Genomic DNA, 17,299 nt, shown 5'->3' with positions numbered 1-17,299 from the left:
AACCCTTTATCCTAGTAAGTGTTACTATATGGGTTTTGAAAAAAGTCTTCCAGCCACAATGACCATGAAATGAGTATTTCTAAGCCTAACCAGTGAGCCAGAGCTGAAAATTATGGCCAGCTCTCTGGGAGGGGATGTTCGGTTTCCAGGGTGTTCTGCTGGACTTCCCTAGTGCTACTAACATGTTCCCAACTGGAGGGTCTCCTTCTGTGCCCTCCTCTCTCACCTGGCTTCAGGGATCCTAGCTCTACAGGTGATCAGGAGAAGGGATCCTAGCTCTACACCCAGAGTGGCAAAGTTCTGTTTCCTTCTTCCTGGATGTCAAATAGAGCTGGGATGCAAATAACCTTTCATCAATAGGTCTACCACCTAATGAGACACACTACTCTTAAAAATTCTTTATGCAGAAAGCCACAGAGTACATAAAATGATGTTTACTGTGTTTTTATTGTTACTTTAAATACTGTATTCAAAGTTTAAAGCAGAGGCAGTTCTATACTAAAATGAATGAATAAAACCAAAAATTTCCAAGTTGACTACATCTTGTAGGAACTCCTGAAACAAAAGAGAAAACAAAAATGCTCTGTATATAAAATATCTTAATGAAAATTTACCCTGAACACGTACTTGTCGCTCTAGATCCTGAATTTTTTTGGCATCAGTTGCTTTTTCTTTTAAACGTATCTTCTGCTGGATGGATGGATTTCCAGATTCAGCTTTCAGTTTCTCAACCTACCAATAAGGAAAGACCTTGTTAAGAAGCATATTTAAAACACAGCAGAGAAACACCAAGAGGGAAGTGTAATGGCAGTTCATTAATTCACTTATTAGATCCCAGATAGGGCACTGAGCTGGAGATATGGAGAGCAAACAAGACAAGCCAGGCCCCTGCTTTCATGGTGCTTAGATCTTAATGGAAGGAGACAGTTGAAAAGCTAATAAACAAAATCATTAAGTAAATTAAATAACTTCAGAGAGTGACAAGTACTATGAAGAAAATAAACTCAAGGAATGAGAAGAGTCAGAAGAGGTGAGACTGGCAGCTACATTAGATTAAGAGGTCAGGAGGATCTTTCTGGGAAGTAGAAATCGGAGCTGAGACTTGAACAAGGAGTGAGACACAGGAAGAAGCTAAGTCAGAGCACACTCTAGGCCAAAGCAACAAGTGGAACGAGCTCGGCATGTTCAAGAACCAGAGGGAGGCCCGTGTGGTTGGGAGAAGAGTGACCGGGAAGTGCAGTACGGATGGGGCTGGAAAGACAGGCATGGTTCAGACCACATGGGGACCTCACAGGCTGTGCGCTAAGGAGCTTGGATTTACAGTTGCCCCTTGGTAACCATGGGGCACCGGTTCCCAGACCCCTGCAGATACTAAGATCCGGGCATGCCGAAGCCCCAGGGATGCTCAAGTCCCTTGTATAAAATGGTGTAGTATTTGCCTGTAACTCCCATATACTTTAAATCATCTCTAGATTACTTATAATACCTAAAACAATGTAATAAATGCTATGAAAATAGCTGCCAGTGAACAGCAAATTCAAGTTCTGCTTTTTGAAACTCTGTTTTTCTTCCAAATATTTTCAATCCACAGTTGGTTGAATCTGCTGGATAGGGAACTTGTGGATACAGACGGCTGACTGTATTCTCAGGCTAATTTAAAATAGACTACACAAATAAACACAAACCAAAGTCAAACTGGCCATTTTAATGAACAGAATTTCGAGTATATTGATTTGATGACACAAAGCTATGAGGGAGTGTTGAAGATAATAGGGTTCATCTATAGAAATACATTCTGAAATGATCATTACCTCAAGTTTCAGCTTCTCAATTTCTTCATTTGCTTCTTTAAGCCGAACTGCATCTTTATCCAGAAGTTCCTGATTTTCGGCATACCACTGTAATCTTTTTTGCAGGCGACTTATTTCTTGTTTATGTGTTTCTTCTAAAATTTTTATTTCATATAATTTTTCACCTATAAGATAAAGTAATACAATAACTCCACTGTAACTTTTCAAAATATGGAAATAAACTACATTGAAAAATTTTAAATGAAAACCAATGTCTCTCAAATGAAAGCATTAAGAAAAAAATAAAGAGGCCAAAAACAACTGATGTACTAAGTCTGTGTCTAGTTTAGTGTATTAGTAAAGGAGGATGAAGACTGTGTTCAGAGTCCAAATCCTCAAACTTGTAGCAAAGTTGGCATATAGAAATTTTTGATAAATCACTTGTTTTCCCACTGACTTTCATTATAAAAGTAAAGTCTTTTCTATGAAAATAAATGTTGGATTCAGGAGATAATAAAAATGAAGAATTCCTAAAATTATATTAAAAAGTAACAATGGCAAACATTAGAGAGCGCTTCCCATGTAAGACTTTATTTAATACAACAAACATATGATGGGAACTATTGCTGTTATTCTATTTTACAGATGAAGAAAGTAAATTTCTTACAAACAGTAAGTGGATTTTACTATACACATCTTACACTGAAGATCATAATATCACAGAGGAAAGATCCTTACTTTGGCAAACAAGGGGTTCTCTAATTAACCTTTCTAGCCCTGTGTTCTGCCATCCTAAGCTGCAATCCACAGGTGTATCCAAAAACACGCTCATGAAACACTCTTGAGCGGCCCCCTCCATTCGTTTACTCCTGAATCTCTCCATCTGTCAGGACCCTCAAATGCTATTCCTCTCTGAAACCCTTATTAGCACCCTCATGTTTATTTCTAATTTTTTTAATGTTAAACTTTCTTATCTTACTCTCCTTCTGCGTTCTTATCTTACCCTTTGTTTTCCCTGGTAGGGTATACCATATCCATCCTTGTGTTTCTACAAACATTTGTTCATTTGGTAACTACATGAGAGCTTATGTTTCAGACCTAGGTATAAAAAGGAAGACCGTGCCCTGGAAAGTCACAGTTTAGCTGGGATGACTGTAAACAACTAAGCTTACAATGCCATGAATTCAAAACAATCTGTGACTTTCTTTGGTCTCGCAATTATTGCTGCTAAAACCAATCAAATGCACATACCTATTAACTAATTTTTTTAAGTTTCTAAAATTACAATACACTTCAAGGAATAGCATTTTAACTATACTATCCAATTGCTATTACTTAACTCAAGATTAGAACAGTTAGGAGTATAAAGGTAAACCGTTTCAGCTCAGACTTTTACCTGTGGCATAAGCAATCTGGTCTTTGGCTTGGTCTCTCTCTTTCTTCACTTTTTCCAAGTCTACTTCAAGAGCCTGTTTGTCCTGCTTCAGTCTTTTGATGTCTTCCAATAAACGGTTTTTTTCTTTCTTGATATTCACAAAAATACAAAAGCAAATTATTTCCAACCACAATAAATTGTGGTAGAGTCTCCTTCACCCACGTCATCATAAACACTGCTAATTATTTTTCTAAATTTTAGCTTGATCTTATCACCATTCCCCTCCAAACGATCACGAGCTCCCCAGAGCCTACTAGAATCAGTTCTAATCACGTAACTCAACACAGCTTCCAAACCCTTCCACTCTGCCGTTCTCACTTCTCCTGGGTTACTACAATAACCCTCCTAACCAGTCTGCCTCTTCCACTCTCAGCACCTAGTCTTTTCTCCTCACAGTAGCCAGAGGAACTGTCTTCAAGAGTCAGTTAATGTCAGTCTTCTGTCTGAAGCTCTCTGGTGGCTCCCACCCCTCTTGGGGGAAGCCCACAGCCCTTACCATGACCTTCAGTGTCACAGAACCCAGCCATGCCCGCTCCTCTGACGCATTTCCTGCAAATCTCCCCCCGCACTCCACGCCAGCTGCAGAGACCTCCTGGCTGTTCTTTGAACCCGCCCAGCACGTTCCAACCCCACGGTGTTTTTGCACTTACTGTCTCCTCTGCCCTCACACAGCCAGGTGGTTCGTTCCTTCACTTTATCAGGATTTCTGTTCAAACGAGGCCCCAGGAAGGCCTTCCCTGATCATTCTAAAACGGCAACCCTCATCCTGGCCCCCAGGTGTGCTGCTATTTTTTCTTCTCACACACTCATCACCGCCTGACATAGACGTTTACTTGAAAGCAGAACTTTACTTTGCTCATCCCTATATCACAAATGCAAAAAAATGCTTGGCACATTTTTAAAAAAGTTAAATTCTCAATGTGTTCACATGCCGCACTCTCTCAACTGCCCTCATTCCTCGCCTTGCCAAAGTCATACTTATCCTTCAGAGCATAGTTCCAATGAGGCTATTCCTGATAATACCTGCCCCAGCATTACCACAAACTTTCAGTGTACCTCTAGCACAGCATTTACTACTTTGTTTCATACAACACTTATTTGGGTACAAGCCTTTTCTCTTTGTTAGGCTGAGAGCTCTTTGGGGACCAAGACTGATTTTACTACTTGCTTACTTTATGGCACCAAGCACATGGCAGGTACTCAATAAATGTATACTGAACTGAACTCATAACTGCTGAACAAACTCCTGGGGCACAGTTGGTATCTTTTACTTTCAAAATGAAAATTCTTAGAAACTTTCTATCACCCTACCTTAGAATCTAAAATACAGTCTTATGAAGAAAATAAATCCATTCATAAGGGCTTGAATAATCGTGGTTCCAGCTGTATCATTTGTTTAATCTTCTGTGTGATCTTCTGTGGATGTCTTTTCAGGAGAGCACTGAATTTCTACAAGAACCTACTGTGTGGACACTAAGAGGCCTCTGCCTGTCTCTCCGACCTTTTCTTCCATCACTCTTGTCCTTACTCACCCACTTCTGCCTCAGGTGCCTCTGTATCTGGAAGGTACCAAGCCCAATCCTGACTCGGCCTGTGCTTCCCCCTGGCTGGAAGGCTCGGTCTTTGCACAGTGAGCTGCTGCTTCTCCTCCATTCTTGATGCAGACACCACTTTCTCAGAGAGCACCTCCTTGCCCACATGGCTGACAGCTGCCTTACCCCAGCCCTGCCTACCGTTAGTCTCTATTCTTATTTTCCTCAAAGAACTTACCTCTATTTGTAACTATTTCTTGTTCACTTATTATCTGTCTTCCCTGGTAGAATATAGGTTCCTAGTGAGCAAGGCCCATGTCTGTCTTGTTTACCTACTGTTTTTCCAACTCCAGAATGATTGCCTGACTGACTGGCCGAACTGCAGTCAGCCTCATCCTCCTCTCCACCCTGGGAATCTAGAAGGACAGGGCTCAGGACCTTCGCTTTTAGTATGTGTCCATCCATAGTTTACAAAACAACAATTCACATTTTAAGACTAGACTAATTGGTATTAATTTTTAAGGTACAAGTTAGGCTATACGTAAGTAGGTTTGATACGAATATTGTAATACAGATTTATCTCAGTATGAATTTTTTGCTCTAAAACTATTTAAACTCAGAAAACCAAAGTGAATGAAAATTAACACATGACATTCCATCTTTCAGTATTTGCACAAATAAACACAACCCTAAGTAATTTTTATCTTTAACCCTTCTTCTTTTTTTGATTTCTTTTCTTTTTTTAATCTTTTTTTTTTTTTGGCTGCGTTGGGTCTTCACTGCTGCACGCAGGCTTTCTCTAGTTGCAGCAAGAAGGAGCTACTCTTCGTTGCAGTGCACCCGCTCCTCCTTGCGGTGGCTTCTCTTGTTGCAAAACATGGGCGCTAGGCGCATGGGCTTCAGTAGTTGTGGTGCACTGGCTTAGCTGTTCCGCAGCATGTGGGATCTTCCCGGACCAGGGATTGAACCCGTGTCCCCTGCAGTGTCAGGTGGATTTTTAACTGCTGCGCCACCGGGGAAGTCCCTTTCTGATTTCTTTTAAGGTGTTCCCTGCCTTTGGTACTTTCACCATGATGGATTTAGATGTAGATTTTAAATTATGTATCCTGAGCAGGACTCACTGTATTTCCTGAATTTGAGAATTCATCTCTTTTATTAATTTCTAGACAATTCTTAGCCATTACTTTAAAAAAAATTTAATTACATACTAGAGTATCTCACATCTCTGATATTTTTCATTTCTCTATTTTTTTGTTTCACTCTAAGCTCCTTAGATCTATCTTCTAGTTTACCAGTTTCTTCTTAGTTATGTATGATCTATTTAATTTTTCTACTTATTCTGTTTATTTTTCTCTGAATTTGCCTAGTCTGTTTTGTTCTTTCCTCACACTGAATTTCTCACTTATTTTGTATATTAAATCATTTAAAGTCTATTTATTTCATAGTCTACTCAGTAATTTGATTGGGGTTCTAATCCTGCTGTTTGTTAAATCATCCCATGCCTGCTCACAGTGGGTTGTTTCCCTGGGTTTTGTAATTCTGCATTCTGGGCGTACCGTCTGCAGGATTTTACCTGAAGGAATACCATGTGAGCTGGGTTAAGGATGGATACCCCTAAGAGCGTTTTGCATGTGTTTCTTAAGACACACTTAAGATGATCACTAACTCAGGACCACCTTTTGTGCTATTTTCTTTTTCCAGTTTGATTATGACCAAACCTTGAAAGTAGTGTCAATTCAAATACTAAAACACAAATGAAGGCAGTAGGGATGACATTTATACTGAACAACTAGTAAGACTCTGAGCAGGGATTTTTTTCCCCCTCTCTATACAGAAATCAAGTTAAGACAGATAAGCTTTCTTGATATTTCAGCCCCTTCTGAAGGTGGGTGGGTTTTTTCATGGACCACTGTTTTACTGAAGGATGTGGCCCTTTGAAATCCTGGGGTCCTATCTCTACTTTGTTATTAAAGCTCAAGGCTCGTGGTTAGTGAACTGACAGCCCAGGAGCAATGTTTACTGCTAGGTTTGTATCCCTGTTCATTTCTGACCCCTAGAGATTCCCCTTACTTTCTTGAGAGCTGGGTTATGCACTTACAAGATGTTTCTTATTTTTAGCCAGCATTTTCCAGTGAGTTCAGTGGCAGTTTTAGTTTCCCGTTTGTCAGAAAAAAGTGTGTTCAAAGTAGCACTTTTAAAAGGTCACTAATAACAGCCTTCAAATGAAGCTAATGCTGTGCTTGAAACCTTACCATGTTTTCCCAAGTCTTCATAAACTTCAGCAATGTTAATTGCTCTCGTAACTTGCTAGATTTTGAGGCCCACTGATAAGTGCGGGTGTCCAATCATTTATTCCTTCTTTCTACTTATCTGCCTACCTATCTAATCATTCTATACATACATGCATCTTAAGAAAGTTCTCTAATGGATTCATATTTGAAGCTGTATTTTACATAAAAGTCTGTTAAGCATCAATTATTGAACTAAGGCATGTTTAAAGTGCTATATAACCTAACTTTATATAATAAATTTCTAATTAAAAAGTGATATGTAATTGGAATTTTTCTAATTTACATAATCATTCAAATAGATTGGAAGGACTTTTTAGTTTAGTGCTGTGGTTCTTAATGGGAGGGAGTGGGGAGAGTTGACTGCCCTCCCACAGGAGATGTCTGGAAACGTGGCAGTGCTTTTGAGTGTTGCAGTGACTGGTGGGTACCATGAGCATAGTTCCTGGCGACAGGAGTGATAAAAATCATGCAATGCCTAGAACTGTTCTGCTTAAGACAGAATTAATCTGCCCTAAATCCCCAAACTTCTCCTATTGATAAATATTGCTTTAGAAAATTCTAGGCCATATTCTTTATAACAATTCAATACAAATAAAGAAAAAAGTTATACAGTAGCTATTGCATTTCACCTCTGTGTTAGGTATATCAGACACACATATTTGCAGATATAGCCTCTGCTCCCTAGAACCGCACAGTCTGCTTGGGAAGACAGAGGAAAAGCCAGCTAACTTTTTAAGGTGAATGATTATCTTCAAATTATTTTCCTATTTTAGCCGTACATTTCCAATGAGGAATTTGAAGTTAGGTATACATGCCCTAAATAAGGTTATGCCTCCAACCATGGCTCCATGTGATAAATGCCTGATGAGAGGTTGGATTATAAAGAGGATGCCATCTAAAACCAGCATCACACTGTCTCCTCTATAGTAAGGTCACATGTGTCCCAGTGCTAACCTTATATATTTCCTAATTTTTAATTGGTATGAAATTTATAAGCAGAGTTTATTCTTTCATAAATTACAAAAGATTTTTTTTTTAACCCATGTAGAGATTTTTATAACAATCTTTCCTATTGCTAATGGTTAAAATCCTTATGCAACTTACCTGTGCCACCCGTAGTTCTGCTAACAGATCTGTAAAATTCTCGTTTCTGGTGGGCTCTGAATCTTCAACTACTTGAGACAGGAAACGACTTTTATGCATCTGTTCTCTGATTTATTTTGAAAATAAAAGAATATATTTTAAAAGGTACTCCTTTCAATACAAAATATTCAATTCTTAAAAATTAAAAACACTTTGTACGTTGAAACTATGTGAGTCACTGAAGAGAAAGTTTATTTAAACTAAAGATTAAAATACTAAAAGAGAAGTATACTTCATGTGAAATTTTTATGTATAATCTAAAAGAACCCAAACCCTAAGAGTACTGGTTTATTTGTAATATGAAAATATTTCCTGCCAATTCTCAGAAAAAAAAAAAAATCAATCTCCCGGAAAGACTTGCTGCATTTCCCCTGTGGTGTTCTGTACTCCTTGTCACATCATTCTAGACTCCTGAGAAACACAAATTGCCAATCAGAACCTATGGAAACTAACAAATAAAAACAAACACAGTCTACTACTGGTACCGTAAGATCAATTTTTCTGTTTTTCTCCAGAGATATTATACAAGTTTAGGAGTACACATATGATCACCTAACCCTACTTTCTAAAGAAACCATTTATTCCATTGTGAAAATTCATTTAGAGCTTCAGGTTTGGATCCTGGAATAGATCTTCTCTCTTAAAAGCCAGGCAACAGGGCTTCCCTGGTGGCGCAGTGGTTGAGAGTCCGCCTGCCAATGCAGGGGACATGGCGGGTTCGTGCCCTGGTCTGGGAAGATCCCACATGCCGCGGAGCGGCTGGGCCCGTGAGCCATGGCTGCTGAGCCTGTGCGTCCAGAGCCTGTGCTCCGCAACAGGAGAGGCCACAGCAGTGAGAGGCCCGCATACCGCAAAAAAAAAAAAAAAAGCCAGGCAACATTATCAGATATGAAATTTTAAAATACTTTATTGAAGCATCTGGGAAGAAAGCAGATGTAAATGCCTTCATGCCTCAGAACTGTGCAGATTATCAGCCTTGGCTTGGGGGTCACACTTATGAGGAGAAAGGGGCATTTTCCCCTTCATAATTTACACAAAAGTGCCCTCACTAGCCAACCTGTGTATTTTCCAACTTTGTCTGCTACAAGATATGCTTTTTTCTATTTTGCATGAAAGATGAGCGTGAGCTAACAGCAGCCCTGCCTCACATGCCCTAAGTTACCTTACAAAAAAAATGGAAGAAGTATGTAAATAAATAAAACATACATGACATTCATAGCCAAAGAAATTTCTTCTGATCGCGGTCCTATGTGAAGTTTTAGGTGTTTACGTGAAATGATGCATAGCTGGCAGTCATTTCCCAAAAGAAGACAGTACCCTAGCTTGCCCACATTTGTTGGTTCAGCTCTTTCACTTAGTGTGTTAAAGACGGATGTAATAACATCCCAAGGGCCGTACAGTCTGAAGTACGATTGATTCTTAAGTGGCTGCTGGTGCCCCGTCAGCCTGCCACGGTGAGTGCTGGTTGTAGTAACTCGCAGGTTCTCCTTCTCTGGAGAAATGCCCTTGCCAAATAGCAACACCTGCCCCCTAGCCCAGAGGATACCCCCACTCGCTCCCTGGGGCCCACCTCAGCCAGGGACTGGCTGCCTTCGGGGGTACAAAAGGCTGCCCCCCACGTGCCTCAAGTAGGGGCCAACTCTGCAATGCAATGTGCTCTCCTGAGCCTCCTGGCGAGAGCAGAATGAAGCCAGCCTCCAGCCGAGACCACATTCTTACTTGCCTCCCCTCCTGCTACCCGCCCCCATCTCGCTTCTCTGGCTCCCCATCTCCTGAGACTAATCCTCCGGGAAATCACCTCCATGAGGATCCCCACCTCAGGCTCTACTTGTATGGAACCTGACCTAAGACAGTAAATAATACTGTATTTTCTCTTTACTATTATTACTAACAGCATTATTACTAAGATGTATTACCCAAGTATCTCAGGCTTAAAAGGAATATTCAATTTCCTGAAATAGATGTCGAACTCAAATACGAATATACTGAAAATACTGAAAGTATGTACTAGTCATCTAATATCAAGAGAAAATCCACTGAATATTAAAAATACAAAAGTTACAGAACTGTAAATCAGTGTACAATTTTTTAAAATTTCTAAGTATCCTAAATGTTTTATTAATATAACAATAAAATGCTTAGAAATAGTCCAAGTATATTTGATTTTAAGAATTTTAAAAGGACTTACTTTAAGGCAGCTAACTCGCTGAATAAACTCTGGTTTTCCTTGAACATTCGCTCCTCATTTTTCTTGTTTTGTTCTTGGAGGTCTTTCACTTGATTATACAATTTTTCGTTTTCCTTTTTATACATGGAAAATTATGTTTTAGTTGAAAATCAGTAGTGCTTACATAAGTATATCTGCTTCTAAAAGATACATCCTTTAAACATTTTTAATAGCTTTTAAATTTCTTCAGTTTTTGAGTAAGCAAAATCTTTTTCAAACTCTTTGATTTGTCTCAGAAGAAAATCTGTTACCTGAAAACAATTCTTTCTAAAATGCTCAAAACGCTTACTTGAAGAAAAAGTTGCAAAAAAATTCCCAAAGCCAAAGAGCCTGTCAGTATAATGTACCGCATTTCACAGGAGTAAATGGGGGAGAGACTGCAGGAATAACCACATCCTGACTTCAGGCACCAGGGATGGAAAGGCCAATGGGACTGTTTGCACCTTCTTTTTTCCTATTTTTGGCCCGTCTTTCTGCTGTGAGGTAATTGGATGTATCCACGGTGGGTATCCATGTTTGTTTCTGGAACTTTCTGTGAGCAGGGAGTTAGAGACTGGGTGTTTGTGGAAGATCAGGACAGAGCAGAGCAGAGACTAGACCCAGTACAGCACCTGACTTGAGCTGAAGGGGGACTCAAACAGTGAGATCAGGGGGAGAAAGTACCCATCTGTGCTTAGATGCTCTGGCTTAGTAACCTCTTTAAAATCAAGAATCTGATGAAAACCATAGACCTTTGAGGATCTAATGAAAACTATGAACTGTCTCACCACGTCTGGCCTAGTGCCTGGCACACAGTCTGTGCTTGATTATCTGCAGAGTTAATGAAACTCAGAAATATACATACATACACAGACACATAAATTTTGTATTATCTTTGTGAGAGTGGGTGGTTGGCAAACTCATAGGTCTGTGAAATCCTCCTTAAAACCCATGTCCTATACAGCAAGCTGAGCATGGCAGGAAGGGTTTTTGGACAATTCTCACTAACTCTATGGTGGGGTGTCCTGCAAAATCAGTACAATTTCATTTACAGCAAAAGCTGTAGTCTCTGATGTGGTGATGCTTTCTCTGGATGTCCCTGGAATGAAAATGCTGGTTATCGGTAGGCTGGATGCTTAGGCTATTGTTGTCACAAAAGAAAAAGGTAATGAGACAGAAGAAGAAGGGGAGGCAAGTTAAGAAAAAGGAGTGATGGGAAAGAAACTAAGACAAGTCTCATTCTGGGGATCACCAAATCTGCCCTGGCTGACTGTCAGGTCAACACCACCAACACTCCATCATCCCAGAGAACAAATGTATGGCTTCTATAGGACACACTCATTTTCTCCCATTTAATTCAATTGTTTTTCACTCTCAGGGCATTGGCAATTGATTTCAGATTTATATTTCTCAATATAATATCAAAACTAGCTAATATTATCTACTGAAAAAATTATAGAAAATTAAAGAAAAAGAGGACAGTTTCTAAGGAAATATGGCTATTACAATTAGTAACAGGCAACATGCAGTAACTGGTTACTGTGTGGAAGGCACGAAGTGGTTGATCTGTACTGTCTTATTTTAATTTCACAACCACCTTATGAGACAGGTACTATTATCCTCACTCCCACTTCACAGATGAGGAAACTGGCTGAGAGGTGAAATGATCTGCCTAAGGCTGCACAGCAGGTACTGAAGCAAAGTCTAAAACCAGATCTTTTGAATCCAGAGCCCATGCCCTTAACCACTCTAATTCTGCCCATGAGAAATGTACAGACTAGTCAAATTATTACTTCCCCGCATTGCCAGAATTCCCATTACCTGTTAAATGGACACAAATATTTTTAAATGCCTATTTTTATAATCAAAGAATCTCAAGACAAACTCACTATGTGCTGAAGAGCCATACCTGTTGATATCCTTGAAGAAGTGTCTCTTGTTCTTGTATTTCTTTTTGGATTTGCTTCAATTTTTCTTCAGTGACAGGATCAGCTGTTTCTCCAAAATGTAACCACCTTTGTTTTTTGTTTGATTCTTCAAAGTCACTTAACTTTGAGAACATGCAGGTATTGTTTTATTTGGAGAAGGAAATGATACAGTGAGCAGTGAGGGAGAATAACAGAAAATTCGAGGTATATAAACCTAAGACTGCCTTATAACCACAGTGGAATGATCATAACACCAACTACAGTTAAACCACTTCAGTGTGCTTCGTGCTGATAGTTCTGATGATGGAAGTAACTCAGAAATGCTACACAGTGTCACTTTCTGAATCTAGACCTTCCACAGCTTTCTTTCTGAAACTCTGTGTTCCGTGAAGGTCACAGTGAACCAAGGGATTTGTTTTCAGAAAGGACTGCTAACAAGAAAACTATCAAAATGAGACAATTTCAATTTCAATTTTCCCCCCCAGGGGTTCTATGTAGGCTCTTCTGTAAGGAGGCACTCTCATGAACCATGTTCATGTTTTATACAGCAAATATATCAAGTGAAGCAGCCCCAGGGACAAGCAAATGACAATGCATTTAGTGGGGAGTACCAGTTCTTTTTTAATTAAATAAAAGGAGAAGTAGGACAATGTGTCTAGTACCTTGGCTTGTAGAATATAATTGTCTTGATTCAGTCTGAAGAGTTCCTTTTCCTGTTGTCTCTTTAGTCCCTCCATCTTGTTTTCCAGCTCTCTCTCCTTTTCTGAGAATGTGACTTTAATTTGCTCAACCAGGGCTTGGGCACCCCTCCATTTTTCCTCTGCTTCCTGAACTCTTTTAAACATAATCAATTCTGTCTCCTTGTTCCCACCATGGTATCCTGAAGAATCCTTTAAAGGAAAAGCATTACTTCATTATGTAGAGTTAAAATATTAGGTTTGAACACAGGTGGTTAGGGGAAAAAAACCCACAAAGAATAAAAATGACACGGTTAACAATGTTCTACTGTATAAGAAGATCAATAAATTCTTGTGTGACAAGAATATCAGTCAACATAAAAGAAATTACATATATCTCATTATTTATAATTTAGTTTCAATATATAATTACAGAACATAAAAACATTATGAATATTATTTTGAAATTCAATACCTACATTCTGAACCTGAGCACAGGAATCTGCTTCTGTAGGGCCTTCAGACTTCTTAGGAGTAGCCAGGCAACTTTCCGTTTGGGGTGCTGCTTTACCCAAAGCTGCAGGCCTGATGAGTCTCGTTCCAGATAAGATTTCTGAAGATTGTAAGCAATGGATAAAAGCACCACAAATACAAACTAAGGTTGAGTGTGTATTCAGCAGTTATGTAACAGTAAGTACTAATACAATGAGAACACTAAGACAAACGATGATCACGAAGCAGGCTGATGCCTGCAACGCATCTGTTTCACTGCACTCCGAACTCCTGCCCATAATCAACATTCTGCTCAATTTGACACAGAAGGGTAATGACACAAGATTCACGTCAAATGACAACTGGAGCTGAATAAACGTGAGGAGAATGCAGATTGGGATAATTTTAGGTTTTATTATTTTTCAATAATTATTCTGTCAAATGTTCACAGCTGATAAAAATATCTAAACAATGAATCAAAGAGCAGCTGGTAACTTTATGAAGCATTTTACTTCAGATTAAGTGTGCTTTCAGAGCACATTTTTTATAAGTAACGTATATCAAGATATAGTATCACTGGAATAATATAGATTACATGGAAACTTTATAACAAGTAGTTTAAATCTGATTAAAAAACAAAATGATAATACTGCTATAATACCCTGTTTATTAATTTAGAAAAAATGTGATTAATGTATATATATTCTGGTGAGATTTTCAGCTTTTAAAAGGTACCTCGTAAATCCTCAAACAGTGGAAATAATTCTAAGGCCAGTAAGTTATTCAGTTAATAATAAAAATAAACATTTAAGGGAAATACCTAGAAGAGGTCTTGAGGCCCATGTTCAATTATTACAGATTCTGAACTGCACACTGAGTAAACATTTATTTGATTGCTTTAGATGTCAATGAAGCATTTGAAATTTATATTTTTAATATAATTTTTTCAAGATGCTAACTTTTCAAATGCAGAGTTTACTTTTTGATTAAAGTGAAATACATGGTCATTAAAAGATTTGGAAAATACAGGAAAGTCAAAAGAAGAAACATGTCCCCAATAGTACCTCAGCCCGAGATTTCCTTCTAATCTTTTCTGGGCACGCAGGATTTTCCTTATAGAGTAATAATCATATTTAATTGGATTGTTTGATGTGGAAGGTTTTTCTCGAGAAATGTCTTAAAGTGTTCATAAAGGAACTGTTTGAATCACTGTAAAAGCAGGCACTAATCCTTCCAAGTCACTGGAGGTGCATCAACATGGCCAACGAATGGGGTGTGATTCTGCTAGCATTGTGATTCTCCCTAGGATGTGGTGGCCAAGAGTGGCAGGTGGTTCTTGCTCAAGCTGCAGTCAGCCAGTGCTTTTATACCACAATTCTCCCTTCCTGGATTCTTAATTTTGGTTTCTCTAAGTAATTATTTTCAATAATAGTACATGGACAGTATCTTTTCCCTTTATACCCGAAAGAAAATTTGCTTGGATATAAAATTCAAACGTGAAAAAACACTGCAGAATTTGGAACCCATGAACCCTTCTTGAAAAAACAATGGATTAAGAAAATTCAGTCAAATAAGAAACCAATCAAAATAATTCCAGAATGGAGAAGCGATGGACAAGGGACTGGTGAAAAGCATTCTGGCCCTTTCATAGCCAGAACCAAGACCCTCATTTAAAAGCTGAGGAGAATTACAGTCGCTGGAGCGAATAAACTAAATATATCCTGAACAAGCAAAAATAAATCCAACAAAAATGGGTAGCAGGCATGTGACTGGGGGTTTTACTACCTCATATTTCATAGAAGGGAAAACAGATAATGTACAAAATGTAGGTAAAAACAACAACATGGTTTTGCCAACCTTTCAGAGGTTTCCATAGTCTATTTTCTTAAAGGGATCTTTTGAGATGTAGTATTTCTTAGGATGAAGTTTCTTTCTCGTCTTACAGATTTAAGTAAAGCTCAATCTAATATTTTATTTAAAAAGAACTTATGAAGTGTGACCTGTTCTTATAAAATGCTTTGTCTGTTTTTCCTGCCTGTCTCCTTCCTTCCAGCTCCCATCCCCGCTTCCTTCGACCTGGACAAGGACATACATACAAGAAGCATGGAAAGAGGCTCACCCAGTGTGACCTCAGTTGTTCCTGGCTAATTATTGTTTTCTTTTTACTTCTCTGTGTTTTTTAAATTTAAAGAATGAGCAATTATTCCTTCTGTGACAGTAAACATATCAGTCTAAAGATAAAAATATGAGGCAATAGCCCAAGAAAATTAATTTAGAATAAAAAGGAAAACTGCCGCGTGCAGACACCACTAGCTGCCAATCTCCTTTTCCTCCCTAATAACAGAAACCTAATTTTGCCCTGGGCAGCAGTGTGCCAGTTAAAATCACCCATCCCCCTGGACTCCATGCAACTGGGGAGAGGGGTGGGAAGGAAACACAGGATCAAAGTTCTGGCCAATAAGATGAAAGCAAAAGTTTCCTACATGGCACTTCCAAGAAAGTGACTACTTTTCTGATTAAGAAGCTGCTGAGTTAACAGGCAGGGATCTTTTACCTTTCACCTCTCCTCCTGACAGGCCTGGAGGTTGTGTAGCCATCTTGTGACAAGGAAGACAAAAGTCACCGACTAAGGATTTTGCACCAGGAAAGAAGGGTCCTTGCACAGTTGCACCAGCTATGAAGTGACGAGCCCTGGTTTCTTGGTTACGTGAAAAAAAAGAAGCCTTCTAACTGCGTAAGCCCCAGTCATTGGGCTTCTTCTTCATCATACCTAATGTGGATCCCAAGCACAGTCTCTAGACTTTCTGGACACTCATCTTTGCCTCAGGGTCTGCTTCTTGAAGACCCAAGCTGTGACAAGTAACAACCACCCCAAAGGAATTCCAGTTCTTTGGAAATGAAACTAAAGTCACTCGGGGAAATTTTCCAATAAAAAGACAGAGATTAAAAAATCATATTTAATGGATAGTCTAATGAGAAAAAGTAGCTCAGTAGAAAAATAGACAGTCACAGTTTACCATTGTACTTTAATATGAATTTTACTGATGTGTTTTTTTTATTTCGGTAGTCACAAGCACTATGAAATTGTGAAATAGGGAAAATATTCATAAAAATATTACTTTAATCTATCAACCTCTATACCAACCCCCTCGTTTCCTTCCCACCCCATGACATTACTTCTCTTCACTCTCAGTAATTTCCATACACGCCCAGGAGATCCTTTCAACCCCTGTATATACGTGCCTCTCCGCCCCAGCTGCTCTCTCCCACTGGCGCTCTAGATCTTTTTCTATCACCAGTAATGCATTTACTCTCCATCAATCCTTCCTCCCACCTGGATTCCCACCATCCTTGGGACCCCCTGGGACTCACTTTGTGGTCCTGCCTGTGTCATGCTGTATCACCCCCCCGACGTCTTTTCTTCCTTCACGACTCAACTTACATTCCACATACGTTGGTCTCTCCCTTCTTGCTCCTCTCTCAGTTCACTGTACTCATTTGGCAAAAGCCACGCCTCTTGATAACCCCAACTATACAACTACCCAACACCTGCAATCGTGCAGTAGAATGTGGCTGTGCACACACATATACAAATATACACACACCCTGCCTGGTCTCAACTTACACTCGTGGTCACTAACTGCACGCCGACGCTTTCTGCTGCAGTCTAACCCTCCAGGATTGCCTTTTCACATCTTCCCTCCTCCAACACCCCTGCCCCAACTTCACTGCCACCTCATCACATTGTACTTTACTTTTCAGAGTAAATGGAAGCAACCTCTCACCACTTCTACCCACCCACCAG

At 39.3% G+C, this 17,299-nt stretch overlaps 1 protein-coding gene across 4 annotated transcripts in view; it reads right to left on the bottom strand.

Moving 5' to 3' along the window:
- CEP162 (centrosomal protein 162) overlaps positions 1-17,299 on the bottom strand; it is a 92,043-nt gene that overhangs the window by 29,263 nt on the left and 45,481 nt on the right. For all 4 annotated transcript variants that reach the window (XM_032651590.1, XM_032651593.1, XM_032651592.1 and 1 more), the window contains 8 exons: positions 13,482-13,615; positions 12,988-13,215; positions 12,307-12,447; positions 10,380-10,492; positions 8,153-8,258; positions 3,187-3,313; positions 1,812-1,975; positions 628-732 (listed from right to left, as the gene is read on the bottom strand). In XM_032651590.1, coding sequence (XP_032507481.1) covers positions 628-732; positions 1,812-1,975; positions 3,187-3,313; positions 8,153-8,258; positions 10,380-10,492; positions 12,307-12,447; positions 12,988-13,215; positions 13,482-13,615 — 1,118 coding nt within the window. The remainder of the gene's footprint in view (positions 1-627; positions 733-1,811; positions 1,976-3,186; positions 3,314-8,152; positions 8,259-10,379; positions 10,493-12,306; positions 12,448-12,987; positions 13,216-13,481; positions 13,616-17,299) is intronic.

The sequence above is a fragment of the Phocoena sinus genome, chromosome 12 (assembly GCF_008692025.1).
Source record: "Phocoena sinus isolate mPhoSin1 chromosome 12, mPhoSin1.pri, whole genome shotgun sequence".
NCBI lineage: Eukaryota > Metazoa > Chordata > Mammalia > Artiodactyla > Phocoenidae > Phocoena > Phocoena sinus.
The sequence above is the reverse complement of the archived record's forward strand: the minus strand, read 5'-3'. Positions and strand labels throughout refer to the sequence as shown.